The sequence below is a fragment of the Mesoplodon bidens genome (genome assembly GCF_964165515.1).
Source record: "Mesoplodon bidens genome assembly, chromosome: 7".
Lineage (NCBI taxonomy): Eukaryota > Metazoa > Chordata > Mammalia > Artiodactyla > Ziphiidae > Mesoplodon > Mesoplodon bidens.
Window position 1 is genome coordinate 44,549,545 of NC_138164.1, and position 17,740 is coordinate 44,567,284.

Consider the following 17,740-nt stretch of genomic DNA (forward strand, 5'->3'; position numbering starts at 1 on the left):
CACAGTTACTAATGTTGGGTCAGCAAAAATGAACTGAATGTCTACGTGCCAATGTCGCCCAGCTAGGAGAGCTTGGGGCCGGCACCTAATGCAGGCCTGACCCCAATCTCTGTATTCTGCAGAGCCTCCATTACAACGGGGGAAATCAGACAAGCCTGCTAATCATATATAAGAATGTATGCGAGGGCTTCCCTGGTGGCGCAGTGGTTGAGAGTCCGCCTGCCGATGCAAGGGACGCGGGTTCATGCCCTGGTCCAGGAAGATCCCACATGCTGCAGAGCGGCTGGGCCCGTGAGCCATGGCCGCTGAGCCTGCGCGTCCGGAGCCTGTGCTCCGCAACGGGAGAGGCCACAACAGTGAGAGGCCCGCGTACCGCAAAAAAAAAACCAAAAAAAGAATGTATGCGAATTCAGGTGAGCAGGTTTAGCTGCCCACGGGTCTGGGAGAAGACTTCCCAGGCCATTGCTCCTCCCCTGTGGGAGATGAGACCCACTGTCCCTGTGCTGCTGACAATGAGAAACTACCAAGTACAGTTGGCCCTTGAACAACACAGTTTTGAACTGCACGAGTCCACTCAGACATAGATTTTTTTCAATCGTAAATACTACAGTACAACACAATCTGCAGTTGGTCGAATCCATGGATGCAGAGGAAATGCAGATTCAGAGAAAGTGTATCTACGAAGGGCTGACTCTAAATTATAACACGGATTTTTGACTGTGTGGAGGGTCGGTGCCCCTAAACCCTTGCATTGTTCAAGGGTCAACTGTATGAACACAACACGTTAGAACCTGTGAGAAGTACTCCTCTCTCCCTGTTAAAATCAGAGGAAATGAAAAAATTCTGGAAAGAGGAAGTTTCAGAGGGAAACACAGGCCATTTGTCTGATGTTTTTTATATCAACGAGAAACAAAATTTAATTTGGGTTTTAGCAACTTGTGCCCCCAAATCCCTTTCCTGGGGCAGGAAATGCTCAGAAGAGTTAACAAATGTGTCCCACATCTTAAGAATCACTATCTCTGGCCACTTGGCCACTGGTTCACAAGGAGCTCAGTAATGTCACAAAAATAACAGAACACCTCAGATCTGCTGGCAGGTGGAGCAGGGCCTACCTGCTCCAGCTACACTGCTGGAAGGAAATGAGGACAGCGCGGTGGTACAGGCACCCCGAAAACAAAGCCTCCGCCACTCTCTCCCTCCCCCTCACCACCTCCCTGCTCCCCAGAAGGTTGAAATTTTTCAACCAGGGAAGGGCATTTGCTCAGCTCTGGGACTCCTAATTTAGTGCACTGCTGCAGAACCAAAATCCCTGGGGGTTCAGCACCCTCTGCAGGGAGAGATAGCTCCCCCGCACAAACAAGCTGGCTCTTTAACCCTTTGAGGCCTGCAGTGCGTCATCAGCGCCGCTGAAACAGTAATTAATTATCCTTAGGGAGCCAGAAGACAGCCAGCAGCCCACCAAGAAGGTGACATTGCTAGGGCCTAGTTCTTTCTCGTGCTGGCGTCTGAGCCATTATCTGAGACTTGCAGTGAGCTCCTTGAAGAAAGATAACTGCACAGAGAAGTCACAGACAGGTCCACACTCTGGATCGTCCGGCCCCACAGCCCTGTCCCCACAGTCCCTGGCACAGTCCCTACACCAAGGCAGCCCATAAATGCCTGATGAGAGAATGCCCGTCATGATAGACAATGCCATGATGAAATCCCTCAATCACTGAGACCTGCTCAGCACCCAAATCCTCTGTAGAATAAGGCTGGGTGGAAGTAAAAAGTTAACTAAAAGTATTACACACTCTCTACAAGATTCTGTGCTAGAAATATGGATTAAATGAGATAAAAAAGGAGCACTCCCTGTACACTCCAGAGGGACCACACAAATGTTAGCCATTAATAAAGGGATCACTTGGGCAGAAGGTAAACATTTATTCTACATCCCTCCCACCACCACCGTCCAACCTTTCCACCCACTGGGGAAACAACTTGCAGGGTCTGCATTGAGAACTAAGCAGAAGACCCTGAGAGCACATCTGACCTAACAACCAGGAAAGTGCTTCATCAGGAAAAGGCTGCGCTTGCTAAGCATTAGCGTTTGGTGCCTACAGAGCCCTCGGCAAGGAATGCCACCCTGAAGCAGGTTGTGCCTACATCCACTGCAGGAGCACTAGTTTGCCTAGAGAATCCTCTCCCCGTGCCCAACAGGTAGAGACCTTACTTCTGCTGGATTTGATTTAAGAGAGGACGGGAAAACGAAGGAAAGGAGAGGGAAGCAGGAAAGGGGCTTTTATAGCCACACCTCTGGGGAAGGACCGGCCAGATCTAACCCTGAGCTGAAGCATGAGCTTCAGACTCCAGCTGCTCTGGGTCCCTCTGCAAAGGGGGACCTAGGCTGTCCCCCTCTCCAGCCTGTTCCAGAAGGCCAACTTCCTAGCATAGCATAAATGAGGAGCTCAGGGTGTGAACCTGGAACCTGCCCTACGACAGCAGGGTGACCAGCACACTGTACCTTGGTCTGCCACGTTCTCGATGTTAACCTTGCGTTCATTGGCCATGAAGCCGATGACTGAGAAGATGACGAAGCCGGCGAAGATGCTCGTGGCACTGTTGGTGCAGGTAACAATTAGGGTGTCCCTGGGAGGAAGAGACAAGTTTGCCAATAGGCGTGATTTGTGAGGAGGAAGGGATAGGGGAGGGACACATGAAAGTGTGCTCGCGTGTTTGTGTGCCCGCGTCCACAGGCCCATTCCTAAATAGGTACTCACTGTAGGCTGGTCTTGTTCTCTCTCATTCACAAGGAAAGGAACCACCAGTCCTGACCACAGGCTCTCTTGGGCCAAGTGGATAAGCACCAAAAGACTCAAAAAGCTCTCCCTCCCCTAACTGCCCTGCTCCAGGGCCTCTGGGACAGAGCTCTGGCTCCACCTGCCCGAGAACTGGATCTCCCCTCCTGACAGTCGCAGAGGTAAGTCTGTCTATCAGAGCAGAAATTGAGCGGATGAGGCCTTTTGCAGAGTCCGGGACAGGAACGACGTATGAGAGAAGAGAAGGCGGTGGGACCAACAAATGCCACCAAGCATGAGAACAGCCTGGGGTTGGGGTACACGGGCCTAGAAGGGCAGGGGAGGCGGGGAGAGGAGAGAGACCAGCACCTCGGTGCTGGCGCCCTCTGCTGGCCATATGGCTGCCGTTCCCGGCCTGCCCTGTCCATCCCAGACACAAGAGAGGGGTCACAGCTAGATGGAGCCATGAGGCCAAATTCTCTTACATGTTAGAGGCATGACCTTGACCAAGTCACCTCCTCTCCACTCTGACTTTATTTATTAATTTTTTTACACATATCCACTCTTTTTTAAAATTCTTTTCCCATATAGGTCATTACAGAGTATTGAGTAGAGTTCCCTGTACTATACAGTAGGTCCTTATTAGTCATCTATTTTATATATAGTGGTGTGTATATGTCAATCCCAATCTCCCTATCTACCCTTCCCCCTCTTAACCCCTGGTAACCATAAGTTTGTTTCCTACATCTGTAACTCTACAAAAACTTCTGTTTTGAAGATAAGTTCATTTATACCCTTTTCTTAGATTCCACATACAAACAATATCATATGATATTTGTCTTTCTCTGTCTGACTTACTTCACTCAGTATGACAGTCTCTAGGTCCATCCATGCTGTTGCAAATGGCATTATTTTGTTCTTTTTTATGGCTGAGTAATATTCCATTGTATGTATGTGCCACATCTTTATCCATTCCTCTGTTGATGGACATCTAGGTTGCTTCCATGTCCTGGCTATTGTAAATAGTGCCACAGTAAACAGTGCATGTATCTTTTCGAATTATGGTTTTCGTCAGATATATGCCCAGTAGTGGGATTGCTGGGTCGTATGGTAGTTCTATTTGTAGTTTTTTAAGGAACCTCCACACTGTTCTCCACAGTGGCTGCATCAACTTACATTCCCACCACCAGTTCAGGAGGCCTCCCTTCTTTCCACTCCAACTTTAAGTGGTGGCAGTGACTCCACCTCCCTCACAGGTTGTTGTGAGGACAGAACCAGATGAGGCCTGCACCGCAAAGAGCCTGGCACAGAGCAAGTGCTCAGGATACAGCCCACTTTGTCCAGGACCTTAGTTTACTGATGGGGAAACTGAGGCCCAGGGGAAGGTAATGGGCTCATAATGGTAGGTTCTGATTTGAACCCAGACTTCCTGTCCATTAGCCACACCACACAGCCTCATTTCTAACAAAGCACAGAGCAATGCTTCCACCTTGGACGATGATCAGACTGATTCACGCGGGTCATAAGTTAATAAGCAACTATGACCAAAGAAGTTCAGACACCTTAGTCTGGCATTCTAGCTGTTACGGGCTGAATTGTGTGCCCCCAAAATGTAAATGTTGAAATCCCAACCTCCAGTTCCTCAGAATGTGACTGCATTTGAAAATAGGGTCTTTAAACAGGTGAGTAAGTTAAGAGGAAATCATGAGAGTGGGCGCTAATCCAATATGACTGATGCCCTTATAAGAAGAGGAGATCAGGGCGCATAGAGGGAAGACCATGTAGAGACACAGGGAGAAGACGGCCAGCTACAAGCCATGCAGAGAGGGCTCAGAAGAAACCAGCCCTGTTGACACCTTGATCTTGGACTTCTAGCCTCCAGAACTGCGAGAAAATTAATTTCTGTTGTTCAGGTCACTCACTCTGTGCTATTTGTTACAGCAGCCCCAGGAGACTAACACAAAGGCTCTCTCCAATCTGGCCTCAGCCAATTCTCAGGCCCCATTTCCTTCTTGCCCGGTGAGCACACACCTGCTCCAGTCCCATCAACCTGCTCCCCACCACGTCTCCATCACACCCATCCACACTCATCCCCACCTGAAAACATTCCCTTCCTCCCCTTTTGAAATTTGGCCCAGCATAGATGTCACTTGTGTGAGGCCATCCCAGCCAGGCTAGGCCACAGTTTAACTATAATTTCTTCCTTTTGGTTCACGAAATATCTCATGCATGATTAAAAATAATAAGAATGGCAACTGCTGTCTACTGAGCACCTACTATGTACAAAATATTGCTGTGAGACGTTTGCATACATCACCTCTTACCCTTCAACAAAATATTATAATCTGCATTTTACAGATGAGAAAACAGAGATCCAGAGAAGTGAAGTATCTTACCCATCCATGTCTTGGAGTTTTAGAAAATGGTGAAGTCATAATACAAATGCAAGTCTCTCTGACTCCAAGGTTCTTTCTTTCTTTTTTTTTTTTAATCAGCCCCTCAGTATTTTCTTACTGTTTGTCACAGATGGATTTAACTTTCAGATGTCACCTCCTCCAGAAGCTGTCCAGGCTCTCTCACATCTTTGGGGTTCCAGAGTCCCCTAATATCACACTATCCAAATGTCACCCTGCACCAGAATCACCTGAGGATCCTGTCTCGATATGTAGATTCCCGGGCCCGGCCCACCTCCTGATGTTCTGTTTCCTAAATCTGGGAGGGGACTCAAAGTTGGCATAACTTTGGGTTTAACTGACAGATAAAATTGTAATACATTTTAACATATTTCAAGTGCACAACGTGATGATTTGATGTACATATGCATTGAAACAGGAGCCTCACCACTGAGTTAATTAACCCATCCATCACCAAGGTATTCTTTCCACTGTACCATGCTGCCTTTCTTACAGGGCTCTCTAGAAAAGTGTTTGTCAAGTGACTGAATGACCATACTTCATGAGCGACTACCATACCACTGTATCCATGGACTAGATAGCTCACAAATGACTATTCCAGGACACAACCAGCTGCATGGCACCTCCAGAGAAACTCAATTCCATCCCACGCGTCAGAATCAGGGTGCAAGTTGGGGTCCAAGCCAGGCCACCAGAAGCCAGCAGCTAGGCCTTAGCAGGCGATTTCCCCTACACCAGAGCTAACTGTCTGGCTCTGCCTTGGGTGAAGTGTGAGGCTATGGCCTCAGGTGTCTGATGACACAGCCCATGATTCTGTCCCCAGGCCCTAGTCCCATTCACCTGCTACCCCTGGGACTTGAAGTGCCTCCTCCACATACCTGTAGCAGTTGTTGTGGAATTTGTTGTAAGAAGAAAGAGTGATCAGGCCTCCCCATGCGGCAGATAAAGAGAAGAAAATCTGAGTGGCAGCATCTTTCCACACCTGGGAGGCAAAAGAGGGGAAGATTTAAGGTCACTGAAGGAGGCTGGCCCAGGGGAGGGGAGTCTCCCAAAGCCACACCATCTCCCCCGGGGAAAAGGCAGTCAGGACAAGATGACTTTGGCACCAACGTAAAAGAGAAACATACATCATTTGCACTGGAAGCCAAAAAGGCAGTAAATGACCTGGGAGACTCTAACTTCATTCTAATCAAAGGAGAGGAACTCAATAAGCAATGTACACATTTCATGCTTGCAAGCCCTACAATGTAAAACTATACAGAAGGGGAGAGCCCTTTCTTTAGCTGGAAACACACTCAAAAAAACAATTTGGAACAGCAAAAATATTCATGGATACAAAACGAAAACCTTTTAAAATTGACATTCCCTCCCCAAAAGTAAAAAATAAAATTGATATTCCTAAAGATTACGACAATTTACTAAAAATCTGAAATTCTGTAGCCCCTCATCAAAGTAAAGCAAGCTCTGTGCCACAGCTGAGTGGATTTTACAGTGCCACCTCATTCTCGAACTTGGCTGACAACACCTCTTGGTCATCTTGGCGATGTCTTTTAATTGTCCTCATTAAACTCCAGAAAGCTACTCAAGAGTTTGAGCTATAGATTTATATGATTTGATATGGACTTCCTATCATTTTTATTAATTAAAACTCATTTTTAAATTGTGCTTAACATATGCAAAGAGAAAGTTCAAGTGTGTGCTGGCAAAGTCTGTACCACAACCTCCATTCTCCCATGCTCCTTACTAGCAAAGCTGTGGTTTTATTTAAAGGCAGCCATATGTCCAGCCAAATGGCCACCTTCCAGAATCAAGGAGAGGTGCAGCTGAGAGGAAATCATCATATGACTTAGTTTCTGGCCAATGATGAGAAAATCAAGTGTTATGTGGAATTTCTGGGCTTTCTCCTCTTTTAAAGAGAAGGAGAATGCCTATCTCTGTCTCTTCCCTCACTGCTTTGTGCCACCTGGAATGCTGACATGATGGGTGGAGCTCTGGCAGCTACATGGCAGCTATTCACTGAGGATGGTGGGGCAGAAAGACAGGAACTTGGGACACTATGGAGCTACCCAACCAGTGCTTGACTATCTACCACTGGGCTGCAAGCGAAATAAACTTTTGTTAAAGCTGCCATTATCTGGAGCTTTTTCATTATGTGCAAACTCAATCCTAGTTATGATTTCTTAAAATCTTCCGGAAAAGCAGATTTTTCTTTAAGGTGAGAAAATGCATTTCTTATTAAACAATCACCCCCCCATGTGAAGTTCTGGGGGTTGGGAATTTTAGAGTAAGATATGCCTGTACAGAATATGCCAAGAGAAAGTGTAAGTGTGTGCTGGCTCTGTGTCTCGGTGTGCCAGAATTATTCAAATCTGTCTGAGCCCTTTAAATTATAATTGCTTGTGGTGTGCCTAAGTGCTATTATTTTCCAACCAGCAAAACTCCATTTCCAACACACTATAATTAGCAACAGATAAGTGGCATGAGGTGGCCCAAAGCTATTAAGGGAATTTCACTCTTCATTTCAGCCTCCACAGCCTCCCAGATGTAGGACAACTATTCCAGGAATCTGAAACCCCCAGCTGCTCACTTCTCATTAAAAACTTCCTGAGTGTGTAACATTTCAAGATTATCAGGAGTTTGTAAAGGCAAACAGTGAGATGCCCTGTGGGCGGAGGTCTGACCCCTCCTGCTAAACAGTGTCCCGGAGCGGGACCCATCCCCATGTGCCGTTCCCCCCACAGGCACGTCATAAATGAAATCAGAAGCCCACCGTAGCATCCGTAAGTTTCTCCCACTTAGGTGTGATGAAGTACCAAATCCCAGCGCCAGCTCCAGGCAGGGTAACTCCTCGGATGAGAAGAATCACTAGCACAACATACGGGAACGTGGCCGTGAAGTACACCACCTGGAAAAGCCACCGACACGGGGGCAGGAATGAGTAGACACACAGGATGTGACCAAAGGAGCATCGACAGAGGCAGAGTGTGATCTGCCACCCGGACACAAGTGCCTGAGAGGGTAGTTTTCCCCAAACTCTTCCAGGTCTGGGGACACAAGGACGGCACTGGGACCAAAGGTGAATCAGAGAGAGCCAGAAATGAAGTCTCGAGGGGGACACCAAAGGCTGTGGATTGAGTCAGCCTGCGGTGCAGAAGTGGACAACTCCCTAAGGACCAACTGAAAGAGAAAGGTTATGTGCCCCCCTCCTCCTTAACTCCTAGCCCACCCTCTGCCTCAGGGCCCAAAACCCACCATTAGAGATTAATTTCTTTAGCTTAAGGTTTCCATCCTTGTTTATACACACACCCTAAGTGAGGCAGCCCAGTGACATGAGAGGACCATGGTCTTAGAATTAGACATATTTCGGTTCAAATAAAATCACATCTCTGGCCCTGAGTAGCTATGAGACTTAGGTCAAGCTAATCAGCTCTCTGAATCTCAGTTTCTGCAGCTGTAAACTGGGGATAATAGCACGTTTCTTAAAAAAAAAAATTGAGGATTAAATGGGCCCCTAGCACAGCACCTAACTTGTACCAGATGGTCATTCAATGCAGTTAACTTCAACAAGCATCTATCATGGCCTACTATGACCTGGGAGCTGTGCCAGGGCTTAGATGCATAACGGTGAAGGAACTCGACCTCGAAGACCCAGAGACAATGTCTGAATAATGGGCTAAGCAGTTCCAAACAGGACACTGTGAAGTCCAGGGGAGGGCACTGGGCTCAATCCAGATTACAAAAAGATGCATGGCGATGACGCGCGAGTCAGATCTTAGAGGCCAAGTGCAACGCAGAGGAGGTGAGGTGAGGTGGGAAGGTGAGGGAAGAAAGTGGGAAAGGCAGGGGTGAGGGCAAGGCCCTAAATTCACTAGGAGCACAGCACACAGTTGAGGCTAAGAGTAATGGGGCACTAGAGACATGGGAGGTGACAGGTCGTGGAGGCCCTGAGTACCAGCTGAAGGAGGCTCCTAGATTCTGAACGAGAGGGAAGGACCAGAGCTGGGAAATATTTGGGAAATATCATCAGCAGAACTTGGGGGCTGTGGTTGAATGGGGATGAGTGAGAGGCACCTTCCTTATCTGTCAATCAAATCTCAGAGTGGAGGAAGGGCTTGGGACCAGGATTCAGTAGACAGAGAGAAGAGCAGACTGGGAGAGCTTGGGCTCTGCACTCCCATGGGCCTGAGTTCAAATACCAGCTCCATCACTTATGAGCTGGGCCACCTTGGGAAGTGACTTAACCTCACTGAGTCTCAGTGTTCACATCTGCAAAGTGGCAATAACAAAAGCATATTCCTCACAGGGCTGTTGGAAGAGCACAATGGGACAATGCATACGACATGGAACAGGTCAGGGACCCTGGAAAGGGAAGTGCCATTTCTGTCTTGCCAATGACTCACCGGTCCTAAATTTAATAACCCTGGCAACCCTCAGCTCATAAGCCAGTTACATCCCAAAAATACATTAGGAGACACTTGGAAAGATAAGGCTAAGCTCCTGTCCTGGACCACCAAACCCTCCCTCATCCACAGGATGGGCATAGACAGCCAGCGGAGCACTGCTGGTTCAGAGCCCCTCTGTGCTCACCCACAGCCTTCCATCCTGGAGAACCCAGAACACCAGCCTCCGGGAGGGAGATAGAGTCCCCATCACACACTGGCTGCACAGACCCCATGGCCTGACAGGGGCTCCAACCTGGCAGCGACTGGCAGGCACTGGGATTTTTAAGAGATGAGAACTGATTCAAGGACTTGCAAAGGATGGATTGAGGGAAAGTTAGGGTTGAGATGAAGATAAATCTCTCGGGGTTACTTCTTATTAATCCAATAAATACACACATATGCATACATAGGTACACATATTTTTGAGCATCTAATATGTTCCAGGCACATGCTGAGGAGGGTGGCTGGGACAATGGCCATAATAAAGTGGAGGACAGGGAAGCCCTCACTGAGAAGTTGCCCAGGACTTGAAGGGAGTGAGAATGAAGCCAACTGGATATCCGGGAGAACATTCCAGACAGAGGGAACCGCTGGATAAAGACCCTAAGAAGGGAGTGTGCCAGCCTTCTAGGAGCAGCCAGGCAGCCACTGTGGCTGGGCAGGGGCACGGGGGGAGAGGAAGGCAGGGGTAGGGGTGGAGGCAGGGACAGATCCTGCAGAGCCTTGTGGGCCCGTGTGGGTGGGGAGGGGATGGGGTACGACTGTAGGGATTTGGGCAGAGGAGGGATACGATCTAACATTTTAGCTGTTACCGGCTTGCTGCGTCACGTTTACACTGCAGGGGCAGCGGTTAGGAGGCCACAGCAGCAATCCAGGCAAGGGACAGCAATGGCTTCATCCAGGGTGTTTCAGGGGAGCTAGGAGAAATGATCAGACACCGGATACACCGTGCAGGAAGAGCAACAGAACTTCCTGACCAATTTAATGTGGAGTGAGGGGGGCGGGAGGCAGGAGTCAAGGGTGACCCCAAAGGTTGTGGCCTCAGCAGCTGGTGGGCAGAGGTTCCGTCAGCTGAAATGGGACAGGCTGCAGGTCAAGGAAAGATAAGGAGTTATTTCTTCCTCTAAACCCAATTACTCGTCAAGGCCAAAGTCTTCCTGTCTACAGACCAGAGACGGGCTGGTCTCCTTTTCTCCACACTGCTACCACCGCCGACCAGGAGTCTCCTCCCCGTTCCCCGGGACGCAGCCCCCTTCACTCTTTGCCCTGAGGCACTGGAATTACCAGGGACCATGAGGGGGGGGGCTCCCTGCTCCCTCCTATCCACCCCTAAACCTGCTTCTCTCCTTCCCCTTAAGTGAAACCCTTCCACACACAGACGGTAGGAAACCCAAAGGCATCTGACGTCTCAGGAGAAAATCACCCACCACAGGATGATCTGGGTTGTCCTCCCAGCTGTCGGATGCGGCTGGGGAGAGGAACGCTACAGGGCCGGGCGGGGCCCCGCCAAGACAGCAGGGGCAGGGTGACAACTAAGGGATATCCTCTTCACCTCCTGACCATGTGGAGCTGGTGGGAGATGAGGATGGAAGGAGGCAAGGGAGAGGAGATGACATAGATAGTGGGGTGCAGCAGGAAGAAGACCCCAAGAGTGGCACCAGTCTAACTGGCTGAGACGTTGCCCCCGTTTGAGTGCGGGAGACAGCCCATTTCTGGAGTTACCTCCATGGATCAGCTCTTTGCAGTCCCATTTTACAGAGGAGGAAACTGAGGCTCAGGTTAAGCCTCTCACAAAGGGTTAAATATCTCACTCAAGGTCTCCCAGCTGGAGCCAAGATCCAGACTTGAAGCTTTCTAACTACAAAGCCTATTTCCATACCTTTAATGCCACTCACTGGGCCACATGATCAGAAATGTGTGAGGCAGGGTGGGGACTAGAGTGAGGCAAGGGAACACCCCGGGGTGCACAATTTAAGGAAGCACTCACTCTCATGGGGCCGAGCCTGCACATGCAGGAACCTGAGAATGAGCGCCGCCTTAAATTTCACACCCTAGGCACTTGTTTGCCTCACCAGGTCCGGCCCTGGTATGTGGAATGATGCACTCACTTTCTCAATGGGGCTTGCGGTGAACTGAAAGGGCACACAGTTTCATTTCAAAATCCTGGGGATGCCTCCAGTGTGAGTCAAGTGTTAGTCAGGTGTTTGGGGAGGTTTCTTCACAGCTAGTTCTCCTGTGTCACGGGGGCTTCAGAATGCACCTGTTTCAGGATGGACTGTCAGCGGAATTAAACTTGAACAGTAATGAATTATACTTGGCAGGAGTGACAATGACGAGTTGATCTGAGCCTGCTGGCCTGACACCTGGCAGCATAGTCCTCACAACGGGAGCCCTGAACAGGTGGTAAGGCCACTGCCCCCACCCCAGCCAGTGCCAGCTAATTAAGCTAGTTTTGTGTCCTTGTCATAACTCTCAGGCAGAGCGGCCCCTGAGGTCAGATGGGCTGCATTTGACCTTCAGGCTGCCTCCTGGTCGCCCCTGCCTCTGGAATTCTAGCTGCTCAAAGGGAGACTCAGGTCTCATAGGAAGTAAGCGGCCACTCTTGTCTCCTAGGGCCCTGAACAAGAGGAACTGAGTTTATCTTGCTGCAACAGAAGAAGGACATCTCTGTTGCTTAGAAATGACAGTCTTGGTGGAACTTCGATCACAAAGGAGCCTGTCATAATGAGGTACTGCAGCCGTGCTTCCAAACAAAGCTCCATGATTAATGTCTGCACAAGCCAGGGCAGGATAATAAACTGGGATGCATTATTTCTGGTGGTATTCCTCATTAAAAGAAAATTAATCATTGATCCCTAATTGGAAACCTTTCTCAATGAAGCAGAAAGATAACTTAGCAGATCTAAAAGAAAAGCTTACTTGCTCAGGGCTACTCAAAAATCCCCATTTTGACATATATACATTACCAAACGTAAAATAGCTAGCTAGTGGGAAGCAGCCGCATAGCACAGGGAGATCAGCTCGGTGCTTTGTGACCACCTAGAGGGGTGGGATAGGGAGGGCGGGAGGGAGGGAGGGAGACGCAAGAGGGAAGAGCTATGTATATGTATAACTGATTCACTTTGTTATAAAGCAGAAACTAACACACCATTGTAAAACAATTATACTCCAATAAAGATGTAAAAAAAAAATAAAAATCCCCATTTCAAAGAGAGAGAGCCCATAAAATCTAGCACCAAGGATTAAATTCTAAATCAATGCCAAGAACTGATTCTAACACCATGCCCCCCAAATTGCAGACTGATAAGCAAAGAAGGATCTTAGAGAATATTTATCTTAACACTTGAATTTGCAGATGTGGAAGATGGGACCCAGATGCCTCCTGGGACTTGCCCAGCTGGCAATGACAGCTATTGACAGCAGGACAGGGTAGCAGTGCAAGGGTCCTGATTCACAGTGGGGGGACTTTTATCCCCCCAGATGCAAATGAAGGCTCCAGAATTCTGCATTTCCATCTATTTCTAATAGCCCCTCCTTGGGAGAGGATGTCATGTAGTGGAAAGAGTCTAGGCTTTAAAGGGAGACAGACCTGGGTTCAAATCCCAGCGCTGCCACTTAAAACCTGTGTGACCAGGACTTCCCTTGTGGTCCAGTGGCTAAGACTCTGCGCTCCCAATGCAGGGGGCCTGGGTTCCATCTCTGGTCAGGGAACTAGATCCCACATGCTGCAACTAAGAGTTCTCATGCCACAACTAAGACCCAGCGCAGCCAAATAAATAAATAAATAAATAAATAAATATAAAAATAATAAAGTAAAATAAAGTATTCGGGAGTTTGTGAGTAGGTTATATGTAAATACTACACCGTTAAAAAAAAAAAAGCTGGGGCTTCCCTGGTGGTGCAGTGGTTGGGAGTCCGCCTGCCAATGCAGGGGACGCGGGTTCGTGCCCCGGTCCGGGAGGATCCCACATGCCGCGGAGCAGCTAGGCCCGTGAGCCGTGGCCGCTGAGCCTGCGCGTCTGGAGCCTGTGCTCCGCAATGGGAGAGGCCACAACAGCGAGAGGCCCGTGTACCGCAAAAAAAAAAAAAAAAAAAAGCTGTGCGACCTCCAGCAATTTACTCTACCTTGATGCGCCTCAGCTTCTCTATCTATAAAATGGGAAAAAATGTCCTTACCTAGCTGGTTTTTGGGCAGATTGAATGCACTAATGCAGGTGAAGTAGTTAGCAGAGTGCCTGGCACACAGAGTGTTCAACCAAGTTCCCTTACTCTTTCCATTTTCCCACCAGAGCCACTGCTTTCAAGGTGTCAGCACGGCACAATATCCACTCAATACATCAGTCAATCATTATGACAAAAATGAAAAGAGTTAATGTCAATTAAGAACTGACCATATGCCAGGTATTATATATATATATATTCTCTCACCTAATCTTAGAACAGCTCTACGAGGGATGTACTATTATCCCCATTTTACATATGAGGAAACTGAGGTTCCAATGGTTAAATAGCTTGTCCAGAGTTACACAACTAGAAAGTGATCAAGACGGGATTTGAACTCAGACTGGTCTGACTCTAAAGCCACCAGGCCATCCTTCCTCATGTCGCCAACAAGGCTGCTGTTCTGATCCTCCTCACCTAACACCTCTTCTCCTGCCAATCACACCTTCTAGCCTATCCTGCTAGAGACCTGTCCGGCCACTTCGATTGTGGTTGAAGGTGCCCCCTCTCCATCTCTAGCTATACGTGATGGTCCTGCAGTCCCATTTTGGCTGAGCAAAGACATGGTCCCTCTTGCTAAACAATCACCTGGCTGGCCCTTTACTGCCACTCCAAGCTCAGTTCCAAGTCACGGAAGGTGAGGAGCCCAGGAAACCTCAGGACTCACAGGCGTTACTGTGAGGGTCATGTTAACATTTCCTCATCTTCCTGCTGCCCTAGAAAAACAATTGTTCCAGTCTCATAATACTCATTCAGAGCTAGCAGGGTCCTCAATCCCAGCTCTCATTTTACAGAGGGGGAAACAGAGGTCAGAGAGGAAAAGTATCCCCACCCAGCTCACCCAGCAAGTGTTCCAACAGAATTGTGTTAGAGCCAGCAGATCTTAGACAACGCCCAATCCAATTGCCTTCACTTTAGAAATGAGACAACCGAAGGCTCCTGAAAGAGCTAAGATAAAGAAAATCTGCTTTCCACTTATTGGCTAAATAAATAAAAGCTAAGGGCAAATCCGAAGCTCAGCCAGGTTTCATCGTCCAAGCAGAGATGTCCCTACACAGAAAACACCACGGAAGGGCTGGGGGGCTAGAACCCAGGTCTCCTAACCCCCAGTCTGGCTCTCTCCCCACCTGATGTCATTTAAGGGCACCACTGGCTCAGGTGACCCTGACCAAGCTGCCAGAATACACCATTCAAGCCTGTGTGGAACCAGATTACATGGAGAGCACCAGAAAGAATTGTTATCAGAAGGCCCTCGTGAGCTTGTCCATGCGTCCGGGGAGAAGACAGACCGCTCTCTGTGGCTGATGGATGCCAGGTGTGGGTGCCTGGTGGGGCCTGTGAAGCACGCCTGGGAGGTGAAGGCGGCATGGACCCTCACCCCTGTGAGGCCGGATACTTCCAAACGGGTTGTTTGCTATTGTGACCACAGTAAACCCTGGCCTGGACAACTGGACCAAGCCAAACTCCACAACCTATGGTCTCAGAGTCCACCATCACATTCTATTCCTTGGGCCTTAAAGACATGTGGGGTTTCATGCTGAGACATGCAAATGACTCTCCAGATGATGACCTCGTACTGGTTATCATCAAAGTGGTTGGTTAACCATTTCATGGGGGTTTTCTAAAGCAGCAGGAAGAGGAGGGGAAAACACTGGGACCTTTACCACAACATCCAGCGTGCCCTGAGGGACCCTGCACACCGTGCCTGCGGTGCCTTGGAACTGAGCTTGGGGTGGGTGTCCCACCACCTCCAAAGGACCTGCCAAGTGACTATCTAGCAAGAGGGGCCAAGCACGTGCTCGACCAAAATCCCGCTGGCAGGACTATCGCCCTGTCATGCTGGGGGCACGTGGGGTGGGAGAGTGTTGGGATGGGGTTGGAGAAAGGGCACGAAAGGTGGAGAACAGGGTGGTCAGGAGTGAGGAGAAGGAATCCCCTTCACAACTTTGATCTTCTTCCAGCTTCCTGGGAGGAGCAGTGACTGAGCTGGCAGCCAGACCAAGAAGCAAAAAGCTGGCAGCACCAATTCTAGACTTTCGGGAGAGATGGCATCATATCGGCGAGTGCCATCTGCTGAATGAAGGGCCCCCGATAGGGAAGGAAGGAAACTCACCACAGAGCCCCCGCCACCCACTAGGAGCCCTGAGTACATCTGTCTCAGTTAACCCTTAAAACCTCCCGGGGAGAAAGGCATTATTATCCCATTTTACAGACAGCAGTGAAGTCACTTGTCCAAGGCCTCACAGCTACTCAGGGACGAATCAGAATTCCACCCACACCTCCCGACTCTCATCCCACTGCCCTTTGGCTGCTCTATGACACAAACAGCCCTGGGGGCCCCAGAGTTTTCTCTCAGATAAATACAAGTTCTTACTTTTCCTGAACTCTTGATTCCTTTTGCCAGGGATGCATACACAATCACCCAAGCCAGGAAGAGGCAGAACGCTAGTGGCCACCTGACCTCGCCAGGATGTTCAATCCCTGCAGAAATCTTCAGCACAAAGTACCTATGAGTTGAAAGGAGAGAGGAGGGAGGGGAGGAAGGAAGGGAAGGATGAGCTGGCGGAGGTGACAGTCTGCAGGCTTTACCTTCCTGCAGAGCCTCAGACAAAATCCCAGCATCCCCACCCTCCAGATCAGGGACCTGATCAGATCCGGTTGTGAGGGATTGGCTCTAGGCTCACAGGCTCCCTCCCACAGCTGTCTGCGGTGAGACCCACTGAATTTACCCGGCTTTTAATTAATTATGGCCCTAAAGGGGCTTCCCTGGTGGTGCAGTGGTTGAGAATCCTCCTGCCGATGCAGGGGACACAGGTTTGAGCCCTGGTCCGGGAAAATCCCACATGCCGCGGAGCAACTAAGCCCACGTGCCACAACTACTAAGCCTGCGCTCTAGAGCTCGTGAGCCACAACTACTGAGCCCGCGCGCCACAACTACTGAAGCCTGCGCGTCTAGAGCCTGCGCTCCGCAATAAGAGAAGCCACCGCAATGATAAGCCCGCGTACCACAACGAAGAGTAGCCCCTGCTCGCTGCAACTAGAGAAAGCCCGTGCACAGCAATGAAGACCCAACGCAGCCAAAAATTAAAATAAATTAATTACAAAAAAAAATTATGGCCCTAAAGGACCTACTGTATTAGCACAGGGAACTATACTCAATATTTTGTAGTAACCTATAAGGGAAAAGAATCTAAAAAAGAATATGTGTGTGTGTGTAACTGAATCACTTTGCTATATACCTGAAATTAACACAATATTGTAATTCAACTATACTTCGACTTAAAAAAAATTAATTATGGCCCTGGGCGGGCTCTGAACAAGGCTATGTCAGCTCTACCGTCATCTGGAGCTGCTCCAGGAGCAGTGCAACAAATCCAACAGCGTCGGGGGTCCTGGTGTAGCAGCCCCCGGAATGGGCATTATGGAGGTTGTTGTCTTTACATAAGGACACATCACTAACAGAAACTCTAAACTGTCAAGGATGATTTTTGTGTGTTTCTGTATTGTTCTACTCTTTTGTGAGAATGTATCCCAATAGTTTTTGTACAACTTTAAATTTAAAAAAATCAGTACAGAGTCATTATGGTAAAAGAATTAAAAATGCCGATGAGCATGTCCCAGGGCTGAGGTTGGCTGAAATGTAAAAGCAGGGCTGGCTGGGCCTTACTCAAGGAACGTATTCGAAGACAGACAACCAGCCACAAACAGAAGGGGGATGGCGCTCATCTGTAGCGACTGCTGGCACCTGTGTGTAAGCTGAAGGTGGCGACGCCCACATCCCTGGCTAGAGGGCGAGAAGGCAGCCTCACCCCTGGGGACAGGAAGCAGCTTCAGAGACTGTGAGTCATGACGCCAGATGGGACAATCCCCTCAACTCTGTAATAAA

At 49.0% G+C, this 17,740-nt stretch overlaps 1 protein-coding gene across 1 annotated transcript in view; it reads right to left on the reverse strand.

Moving 5' to 3' along the window:
• The window catches only part of SLC6A5 (solute carrier family 6 member 5), a 54,224-nt gene that overhangs the window by 19,942 nt on the left and 16,542 nt on the right, over nucleotides 1-17,740 (reverse strand). The window contains exons 6-9 of the mRNA XM_081239866.1: nucleotides 16,229-16,361; nucleotides 7,962-8,096; nucleotides 6,070-6,173; nucleotides 2,504-2,628 (exon numbers count right to left, since the gene is read on the reverse strand). Of these exons, the coding sequence (XP_081095992.1) occupies nucleotides 2,504-2,628; nucleotides 6,070-6,173; nucleotides 7,962-8,096; nucleotides 16,229-16,361 (497 nt within the window). The remainder of the gene's footprint in view (nucleotides 1-2,503; nucleotides 2,629-6,069; nucleotides 6,174-7,961; nucleotides 8,097-16,228; nucleotides 16,362-17,740) is intronic.